At 41.1% G+C, this 11,024-nt stretch overlaps 1 protein-coding gene across 1 annotated transcript in view; it reads right to left on the bottom strand.

Annotated features, from left to right (window-relative positions):
- MAT2B (methionine adenosyltransferase 2B) overlaps positions 1-9,331 on the bottom strand; it is a 20,867-nt gene extending 11,536 nt beyond the window's left edge. The window contains exons 1-2 of the mRNA XM_007950575.2: positions 9,269-9,331; positions 3,210-3,404 (exon numbers count right to left, since the gene is read on the bottom strand). Coding sequence (XP_007948766.1) covers positions 3,210-3,404; positions 9,269-9,331 — 258 coding nt within the window. The remainder of the gene's footprint in view (positions 1-3,209; positions 3,405-9,268) is intronic.
- Between the last annotated feature and the right edge of the window lie 1,693 nt (positions 9,332-11,024).

The raw sequence follows: 11,024 nt of genomic DNA, 5'->3' as shown, positions 1-11,024 counted from the left end.
TAATCCCTACCAAAAAAAACTCTGTGCCAACAACCACATTTCTACATCAAAACAAGATTTGCTCCCTAATTTGGATGGTCAAAAAGAGCTATTACTGATGTAATTAATATGATCTAACTATTTAATGGGAGTTCTGGTGGCGTAGTGCCTAAGGTATTTGCCTGCTAACCAGAAGGCTGGTGATTCAAACCCACCAGCGACTCCTCGGAAGGAAGGCTGGGCAATCTACTTCCGTAGTGATACCAACTGATTTAATAAATCTGTATTAAAGGGAGAATAATAGCAATTGCACATTCAATTTATAAATTCAATTCTCTTTGACCAATCATTTAAAGAAAATCAACTATCCACAAAATTTATAATCCCAGTTAAACATTTAGTGTGCCATCTATATGGCACTCAAGGATCTCACAAAAAGTAGAAAAGACAGATATGTAAAGAGACTATTTCAATATAATGTCAAACACTAAACTAGCAATCTGTAGAACAGAACCCCAAAGTCATTCATTCCTGTTCTACCCTCTGCTGAGAATCTGCCTTTCCATCCCAGATTAACTGAATCAAAATCTGTATTTTAGTAAGATCCTCAGGTGATTCCTATGCATATATAAGAATCACCTGGGAAGCTTGTTAAAATGTAGATTCTGATTCAGTATTTTTGGGGTGGAAAGGCAAATTTTCAGTGGGGCGGGGGGGGTGTGTGTGTGGGGGGTGCTGAACAGGAATGAATCTGTTCTAAGCCTGTGTGGAGGACCCCTTGCAGAGAAAGAGTCCCTAGTCCCCAGAAATGCTGAGCCAAAGCTAAAATCTGAGATGAACAGGGCTAGTGTACCCAGACCTCAAACTCCCTCCTTCTCAACAATGCTTGAAGAAGTATGGTCTAAGAGTTGTTTTCAAATTTGAATGTGCATAATTTGGGGTGCTTCTTAAAATTAAGAATTTTTTCCACTGACTTACTAAATTAAAATTTCTCAGAGTGAGACCTGAAAACAAGTTTCGCAAGTGATTCTGACATAGGTGCTCCTTGACTACATGTAAAAACAAAACAACAAACTGTGGTGCAGTGAATTACTTGGTATGGCTTTTCTAGCCATAGTCTGTTTAACTCCCACCAGATACTCTATGGGACCATGCAAATAAGGTGTGTGAAACCCTGATGTTGGGAATGGTTAGTTTTGTGACTCTGCCAGGCTTAAAATGAGCCTTCCAAGAGACAGAGAGGAAGATCTCACTGCCATCAAGGGAGAAGAGCTGGAGGTGAAGTAGAGTGCATCCTTGGACCAGCAATACCTGTACTGGACTTCCTTGGCAGAGATGCCCCAGCAGACAGTTCCAGTGAAACCAAGGGGCAAGAGACAGAGTGGCAGCCTTACCTGGCCCATGGAGCAAGAGTGCCCATGGGCAGGAGACTTGCTGACAGAGTAAGGTGCACCTAGGTGTACCTATCGGCAGAGCTAAAAGAGCTTTATGACACTTGCCCAAGTAGGGTTAGGTGGTTAGGCCAAGAGGCCAAGGACCAGAGAGGTGTGTCTGAGGTCACAGCAGAAGGGAAACTGTCCTGATCATATCCCTGAACCTGAATTGTAGCCTGTTACTTCCCTAATAAACCCCATAATCATGAGTATTGTCAGTGAGTTCTGTGTGGACACTGCAATGAATTATTGAACCCAGCAGAGAAGTAGTGAGTGCCGTGAGAGAGACATGGTGTCAGAATTTGTAAGAGGCTGCAGAGTGGTGGCATGTCTGACCTCATAGGAATAAGCCTTGAGCTGCTGATGGTGATTCTGTTTTCCTCTTGTGAAGTTAGAGGACATCAGAAGATGCCACTGCCAAGTCATTTTTGCATAAACCAAAACCAAATCCACTGTCTTCAAGTCAATTCTGACTTAGAATGACTCTACAGGTGCTAAAACAGCGAGGAGGCCACATCTTCCGACCTCCTCTAACCCTACAAGAGGAAGACAGGATTACCAGCAGTAACCCAAGGCCTATTCCTACAAGGCCAGACATGCTGCCTCCCTCCAGCCCTTTCACCAACCGTTCCTCCCAAAGCACCCACCACCTCTCTCCTGGGTTCGGTAATTCGCTGCAGTGGCCACACAGAGCTCACAGATTATGGGGTTTATTAGGGAAGCACCACAGGCTACAATTCAAGTTCAGGAAAAATGCTCAGTCTCTCTCACAGCCCACCGTCCCTCAGCCAACAGTCTCTTTACAGTCTCTTCCCCAGCAGTGCTGGTCCCTCGGTGTCTCACTCAGCAATGCGTGTCTCTTGCGTCTCTTTCCCAGCAACGTGTATCTCAGGAGCCCGTGTCTCTTTCAGCAGCACGTCTTCCTCAACCAGCAGTCAGAGAGAGAGTTCTGCCTCTAGGAGGCCTCCTTTTGATCCTGGCAGAGTGGCTAAACTAGCCAATCATAGCATCAGAACTCTAAGCAACTGAGAGAGAGTGGGAACCTCCCAGAACACTGTTTTGTGCCACTCCCAACAGAAATACTCCAGGTGGGTGACTTTAGCAATCAGGAGCTCCTCAGTTGCTATTAGCAATTCCCATCTTGGAGTTTACAAAGACTTATGGGTAGAAAAGCCACATTAAGTAATTTACTACACCAAAACAGGACAACGAAGAACTACCCCAATTAGGTTTCCAAGGCTGTAAATCTTTGGGGAAGCAGACTGCCACACCTTTCTCCTGTGGAGCAGCTGGTGGGTTCGAACCACAGACCTTTCAGTTAGCAGCTAAGCATTTAATCACTGTCCCACAAAGAACAAGCACTCTAGATTTGATTAGGGGTGGATCAGAACCCAAACTTTTCTATGTCAAGCTGTATGGTTACGCCCAGCAAGTAACTTAACTTCTCTGAGCCTGCTTCTTCAGCTCTAAAATGTAAAAGAGTAAACCTCTTTTGCAGTGATGTTTTATTTACATAAAAAGTGGTACTTAGAAGGCATTCCATAAACATTAGTCTTTTTATAAAATGCTTCATACTTGGGTTACTTTTCAATCTATATGTCAATCTAATCATTTTAAGAATTGTATATACTAGTACCTTGTCATCCTAAAAAAAAGCTTACTGTATATTGTTGTTGCTTAGTAGGTGAGAACTTTCAAGTACAGTAACTTGTTTGATGCCAAGAACACTTTCTGTATCATGCAAACAATTCTTAATAGAGCTCATATATGTGTTAAAATAAACAGACTAAACCATACCTGGAAATCATGAATGATATGATGAACTGCATCAGAATCCAATAGATTAACCTGTTCAAATTTTGGTCTTGCTCTTCTAAAACCACAGCCAACAGCATGCCAATTATTCTGCTGAAATTCTTTGTATACAGCTCTGCCAAGAAGCCCAGTGGCACCAGTAATCAGAACCCGCCTATTAGGGATGTTAACTTCCTCCTAAAAGATGAAAGGAGGGAGAGGAGAAATAATCTCAAATAAATTAGTCACCATTATCATTTACTAAATGCTTCAACGATTCATGTCCCTTATTTACAGGCCAATTGTTAAGTTAAAACACAGATTATTTAATAAAGCTTTTTTGACAATTGTTACTACTTATGAAAAAATTTTAATAAATCTTTTATAAGAAAAAGAGCATAAGCTGATACTGCAAGGAATTAAATAATTGAACAGATTCAGATTTCACTTCTCAATAATTAAAAAAATCTTCTATTTATGATCACTGATGCCCAAATGGAAGCAATGCCCAAATAAGCAGTAAACATCAACTTCAATAATGTTAAGTTTATGAAAATACAGGTAGTTTTACATTTACTTATTTTATAACCTGATTATGTATTTGGACGATATTCTGTCTATATGTTTACAGATTGACATTTCTGGTCTTCAGTTTTTAATTTCAAATTCCAGCAATTTATTTATCATATTTTGATGGGCCAAAGTTAGAAAATTAGTCAATATTACACAAAAATTTAGAGGAAGGCAAACCCAGTCCCTATATCACTAATATGCTTTCCTATGTTTAGCTAACTGGTAAATGTTTCTGAGTTAACTCTAAATTTACCTATGCAGAACAGTTAAAACCAAGAAACACAGGAGTTTTTTAAAAAAATGAAAAGTAAAAAATCTGAAGTTTTGAATTGATATGTGTGATATGTGAAATTTCTTCACACAGAAGTTCTAAACTACTATTTAGAACAATTTAAATCTTATGTTTCCAAGGCACAGTTTCAAAAATTTTCCCTTCTCTCCAAGAGGGATAACACCAATTTTCCTCTTCATAGTCCAAATAAAGTCAACATTTATGATTAAAAAAAAAAAAAAAAAAAGATTTTATGAATGTAAGGTCTTGTTTCAAGTGTGGTTGGTCCCCTAATTCTGAGCTGCTACATGTATACATCTAAAGACCTTTCTTTTTTAGCCCTTAGTTAAATAGAAGCATTTACAAGACTATTCACTTAAACATAATTTCTATAAAGTTAGCAAAATCTAGTTATTCCATCAGAGGGAAAACCTGAAATAAAGTACAGGGAGATATAGAACAAAGGTAAATTCTTACAAAATTTTTCCTTAGTTCAACCAGTGTCAAGACATGTTAAAAGTGGAAGGAAAATTAATTGGGGCTCTCTGTTGCCAAAAGTGGCTCTAAGCCAACTGATCTATAGATACAAAGTTTTCAGCCAACGAAATTTTTTTTTTTAACTTTGGCAAGCAAACAGCTCTACAAAGCCTGAATTGTAAAGAGGTGAACACATGCCAGGTATAGAAGAGAGACAGTCAGAAAAATAATTAACACAGGATAAATATTGTTAAGGATCCTAGGAAAACACTATGCAAAATTACTATTTTTTCCCCTGAGTTTTTCACTTTTACCTCACTCTAGAGAAGTAAATGGAACGGGTAAGTTTTTAGGTCAGTGGTTCTTGAACTTTAGAGTAGATCAGAATCACGTGGAGGGCTTTAAACTAAAGGAGGCGAGACCTGATAATGTGTATTTCTAACAAGTTCCCAGGTGATGCTTATGCAGGTGACTTGTGGGGACTGCACTTTGAACTGCAAGATAAATTTTAAGACTTTGATAAACATCCATTTATCTTATTCATACAAAGCAAAAAATTGCCCATCTATCTTTCTAGAAGGGACAACAATATTTTTCACTCTTAAAAAGAAAAAACTATGTAAGGTCCCTAGAATAAGAAACAATCCATGGTTCCTAGTGGTCAGGTATCAGTGCTTAAGAATATTCTTTGTTGTGCTACATGTTACTTTTTTCTAATACAATGTAAATGCCATTATAGGAACCATTTCAGTAACTTGATCACTGATTCCTACACAGACAGCCCAAACGCACAGTACATCTCCCCTACTCTTCAGCAGCAGTACAAATGGAGGTGCACACATGTAACTTGTTTCCACTTTTCCAAATTGACTGAACTGTGTGTGTGTCACTGTTTCAGGATTTTGAAAAGAAAGAAAACATGGAAGAAGAGCTATTTTTCTCTCTCTTGGTTAGAGAGTAAAAAGAAGAAATCTGATCATTGTTCAAGTCCTTTATCTTACTTATACTTTTAGCCATTGTGAAAAACATACTAAACTGAAGTTTTAAAAAGCACATTCCAAAACGGCAAGAAAGAATAAAGAATTTTTTTTTTTTTTTAATTCAAAGAGCATGAATCTCAAGTGCAAGTGTTTACGGAAATAGAATGATTGGCACAATCATATATTTGAAAACTGTTGTTGTTGGTGTGTGCCGTCGAGTCGGCCCCGACTCATAGTGACCCCTCCTTGGGTTTCCGAGGCAGTATCACTACGGAAGTAGGATTGCCCAACCTTCCTTCCGAGGAGTGGCTGGTGGGTTTGAACCGCCAGCCGTCTGGTTAGCAGGCAAGTGTCTTAGCCACTATGCTACCAGAGCTCTACCACGTGTTATATGAACAGATTTTCAATACATGCTACTTTTTGGTAATAATAACAGCCTGGTTAGATAAGCAGGGCAAGTATTATTTTCTAAGTGAGAAACCTAGTCTGGAGATGTTAAAGGTTTTGCCCACAGTAAAAATGAAAAAGCTGGGACCAGAAATTGGGTCTTCTTGCTTCTATAGTCGAGCCAAACAAATACATAGGGAGTTTGAACATAAAATTGATTTTATGCATGATTAAGGCTCTGTCCTGCTATGGAGAAGTTACTCATTTCTATTGATTTAATTCCTCACTGGTAAAATGAGGAATTTGAACAAGATGACTAAGGCTCTTCCAAATTCTGTAATTCTAACTGTTTCCTTATATCCTTATCATAAAGGATATAAATATGGTACAAAGAGCTTTATTTTTCCTCTTTCCATATACTTCTCTCTAGAGACTCTACAGCACCTTCTGTCACCAGTATCGGAGCTAAAACAAGACTTTATTATTTGGATTGCAGGATTATTGGTGGCTGGCAAATAAACTATGCATCACTCTGAAATGTAAAATTCCAAGGTATCCCTCCAGATTACAATGACATTTCATTCTTTTTCTAGACTATTTTCAGTATAAGTTAATGCAAGAGTACTCAAGCAGAAATCATGGTCCTAGAGCACTTTGTTTAACTATTCTGAAAGAGCCATAAATCTCCCACTACCTAGATGATCTGGTATCATTTGATTAGATAACATAATTAGAACAGAAACTCCAGATTTATTTATATGTATTTAATTTTTCAAGTAGTCTTTTGGTGTTTCTTAATCTGGTCACCTGGACTTCTTGAATTCTGTTCACTAAATAATGTACACAGTAAGAGGCAAATATGTTCAGAGTAACTGAAATTGATGTATGATCTGTTTCATCCATATAATAAAAACTGAGAAGCTCAACTTCCCCTTTGGTCTTGCATAGTTGATTGTTCTGAGGATTAAGTTCCTCATGGGTGTTATTATTCCCTTTGGGGTGGTGTTGTTAGGTGCCGTCGCAGAGACCCTGTGAACAACAGAACAAAACACTGCCCTGTTGTTTGCCATCCTCACAATCCTTGCTATGCTTGAGCCCATTGTTGCAGCTCCTGTCTTGATCCATCTTGTTGATGGTCTTCCCCTTTCTCTGACCCTCTACTCTACCAAGCATGATAGCCTTCTCCAAGGATGGTCCCTTCTGACAACATGACCAAAGCAGGTGAGCCGAAGTCTGCCCATTCTCACTTCTAAGGAGTATTCCAGCGGCACTTCCTCCAGGACAGATTTATTTGTTCTTCTGGCAGTCCATAGTATTTTCAGTATTCTTTGTCAATACCACAATTCAAAGGCATCTGCTCTTCTTTGGTCTTCCTTATTCACTGTCCAGCTTTCACATGCATATGAACCAAACCAAACTCACTGCCATTAGGTGGATTCCAATTCATAGCAATCCCCACTGGGTTTCCAAGCCATTAAATCTTTATGGAAGTAGATCGCCCTGTCTTCCTTACACGGAGTGGCTGGTTGGTTTGAACCACCAACCTTCTGGTTAGCAGTCAAATGACTTGGGCACTGCACCTACCCTGTCTTGTGTTAGGCACACCTTAGTCTTCAAAGTGTTATTCTTACTCCTTAACACTTTGGTCTTTTGCAGCAGATTGGAGCTCCGTGTTGTAGTGCCTAAGGCATTTGACTGCTGACCAGAGGGTTGGCAGTTCAAACCACCAACTGCTCCAGGGAAGGAAGATGGGGCAATCTACTCCCGAAAAGATTTACTGCCTCGGAAACCCAATAAGGGTCACTATGAGTGGGATCGACTCAATGGCAGTGGGTTTGGCTTTTGGTTTGAGTTATTTTATAGGCCTGTCTACTGTTGTAGTAATGTCTATTATTTGGCTTAAATGTGATCTCCAGGGGTGAGTTTAGTTTCAGGTTTGAAGGGTGTGTAAGGGCCCTAGTCTCAGGGGTTCCACCAGTCTACATCAGACCATTGATTGCTTTTTAATTTATTGTGGTTTGAGAGAAAGTTTATGGAGCAAATCAGTTTTCCATTCAACAATTTATACACATTTTGTTTCGTAACGTTAGTTGCAATTCCGTCAATGTACCAGCATTCTTCCCACTTTCTCCCTTGGCTGCCTTTTTCTTTCCTGCCCCTTCCTGCTTTCTGAGCTTTGTGGCTAAGGTCTGATCTGTTTAATGATTTTGAATTTTGTTCTACATTTTTCTCCCTCTCTGTCCAGGATCTTCTACTCCATCTCACAGGTTTTGAGAGAAGAGACAATGTGTGTCAAACTCGTAGCTGTATCATTTTTACTGATGGAAAACAGGAAAACCCATTTCCATTAGTTTACTGAATTCTTCCTATAAAAAGATGAAGCTGTCTACACACATACAAATATATGCATACATATATGTAAACAAAAACAAACAACATGTAAAGTTATGCATTCAGCGCTATTTGAAGCCCATAGGAACAACATATAAGTAGTTCATTTATCCTAACTTTACCTTCAAAGTCCCAAAGAGATCTGAAAACACTAAATAGGCTACATTTGGGGAAAGTTAAAATTCCGCATTATCAAAAACAGCCCATCTCTTATATTCTCTTATAACCAGACATATTGGTCTGGAAATTAATCAACTTTTCATCCCCAATGATACATACAGCCTGTGGATTAAGTGAATGCTGGACAGCCTGGAATGAAAAGGAAGTGAGGATATACCATTTTTGCACACTGGGTAATGGTTCAAAGCCTAAGACAGTCAAACAGACCTGTATTGGAATTCCAATTCCAATCTTAAAGAATGAACTGAAATCTCAAAATCTCAATTTTCTCATATGTCAATTAGACCACTTTGAGGTGGTCTAATTATGAGGACTAACTTAAGTAAACTGCCTATTACCGTGCTTTATACGAAAAAAAATTCAATAAACTGTCATCGCCAATCTGTTTTCTGCGAAAGCCACTCCCCTTCTTCATTCTTAGAACTAGGAACTTGCACGACTGAGGAATATGAGCCAAAGATGAAAAAGAAATTAAGAAAAGTAAACCCTAAAGGGAAACAACTGTGCAAACGCCCTCTTCATTCCTGGGAGCTCAGATTGGAGACTTGAAAGTGAAACTCAGATCTACTCGCTTCCTGCGGCAGAGGTTGGAGAAAACACTGACGGGTGTGCGCCTAGGTAAACAAACTCCGTGGCGCCGCCCTCGGATCCCAGAGCTGGCGGGGCGGCGCTGAGACGACTCCAGGCCCGCGGTTCAGTTGATGCGGGAGAAGCCTGGGTGAGACCCAGGCCCCCGCCGACCTAGTTCGTCCTCCTTAACGCCCGCGGTTCCCACAGGAGATCCCCCAGACTGACTTTCTCACCTCTACCAGCCGACAACTCCCGGGAACAAAGTGGATAGAGAGCTCTTTCTCCCTCCCCACCATGCCCGCCGTCTTCGCACTGCCGCCGCCACAGCGACCGCCACTTCCCCCAGCTCAAGATCGCAGCCGACCGCAGCTCTGTCTGCCTCGGCCCGCCTTCTCTAGGCCAAAGCCGGCCTCCTCTCGCCGCTTCCGGCTTCCGGCGTCACTCCTTCTCCCGTTGATTGGCCACGCTCAGCCGACGCCCCTGAAAGGGGGCCGGAGCGCGTGGGACGCTCCCAGCCCACGCGCCAACTCTTAAAGTGACACAGAAAACAGCCCAGGCCATAAACAATGAATATTGTACAAGTTTTGTTTTGGAGTTTTTTTTGTCTGTACTTTCTTTTTTTTTTTTTCCCTTGGCTGGGAAAGGATTGAATTTTGGTCGTGTTGGATCGCTTGGGGTTCTCAGGTTTGCGGGCTTTGCGCAGTGCGTAAGAATCAACTAGTCATGTAATATATAATATAGGATAAAACATTTAAAAGTCATGGGGTTGAGAGGAGAGCGCGCATCAGACATCTATCTCTAGAGCATTACGTGTGATTTTGAGACATTCGAAAAGACAAGGAATACAAATAAAAGTATTGGCATCGGAGTCATTACACTTCAGGTACCCTTTTGTCTTACTGGGATGATAAAAAGTAGAGTAACCGCTGATCAGGTGCAGGTTCTGTTCGGCGTGGCTCACAGAATCATTGAGGCAAAGAAGTTTTATTAGGAAGATCAACAAGAAAGAACACCCGGGACTTCCATCACTGAGGGAGTTCAGCGGCCTTCGGCTTACTTTCGCTTTTAGGCCCCCACCAAATGGGGATCTTATGAATATTCATGAAATTTCTGCGAAGGGGTCACGACTATGGATGAGAGGTGGAGTAAGGGCGGAGCGGTGCGCACAGCTAGCACGCGTGGACGCACACGTCCCACGTTCAAAAAGTAGTGGTCTTAATGTGCTCTATGGGGAAGTTTTCACGGGGGACACATCACTAGGTCATCTCCAGGGAAGGGCGAGAGTTTCTGTGGCTGCCTGCCCTAGTTGGGCTGGTTCTAGCTGATTCACGCCCCTTGGGATAGTCCCTTCTAGCGTTAGCTGCGGGAGAGGGTGTTAGCTGCTCAAGCAGTTCCTGAAACTACACTAAAGATTCCTGTTAGCATATTTATAAGGGCGGTTTCCAAAAACTTCCACTGTCAGCTTAAAGCTAGCCAGTGGCTGTCTCATTCCCTTTTTCATTTCCTGACTTCAGGGATCTGGTGGAAGGTCTTTCTTCTTCCTGTATCTGCTTTCTGCTGAAAAGGGCATTGTTCAAAAATTTTTCTCTGGCATGCCTACCAGTATTGGAGGGGTTGCGATTGTACTCCTGAGCAACAACCATCTGAAAATAGATCTGCTGGGGTCTGGAAGGGATAAATTTTACTACAGCATTAACAGTACAAGGTACAAAGAAAAGTGAAAGCAGGATAACAAACATCCTAATAATATTAGAAAGGAGCTCTGGTGGCATAGTGCCTAAGGCATTTGACTGCTAACCAGAAGATTGGTGGTTCAAACCCACCAGCCACTCCAGGGGAAGAAAAACGGGACAATCTACAGATCTGCTTCCTAAAGATTTACCACCTCGGGAACCCAATGAGGGTGGCTATGAGTTGGAATTGACTTATAAAGATTTAAAGCCTTAGAAACCCAATTGCCTCCATGGCGATTAAATTTGCATATTAGAA

This window comes from Orycteropus afer, unplaced genomic scaffold, assembly GCF_000298275.1.
Source record: "Orycteropus afer afer isolate SDZICR_OR568_19922 unplaced genomic scaffold, OryAfe1.0 scaffold00279, whole genome shotgun sequence".
NCBI classification, from domain to species: Eukaryota; Metazoa; Chordata; class Mammalia; order Tubulidentata; family Orycteropodidae; genus Orycteropus; species Orycteropus afer.
The sequence above is the reverse complement of the archived record's forward strand: the minus strand, read 5'-3'. Positions and strand labels throughout refer to the sequence as shown.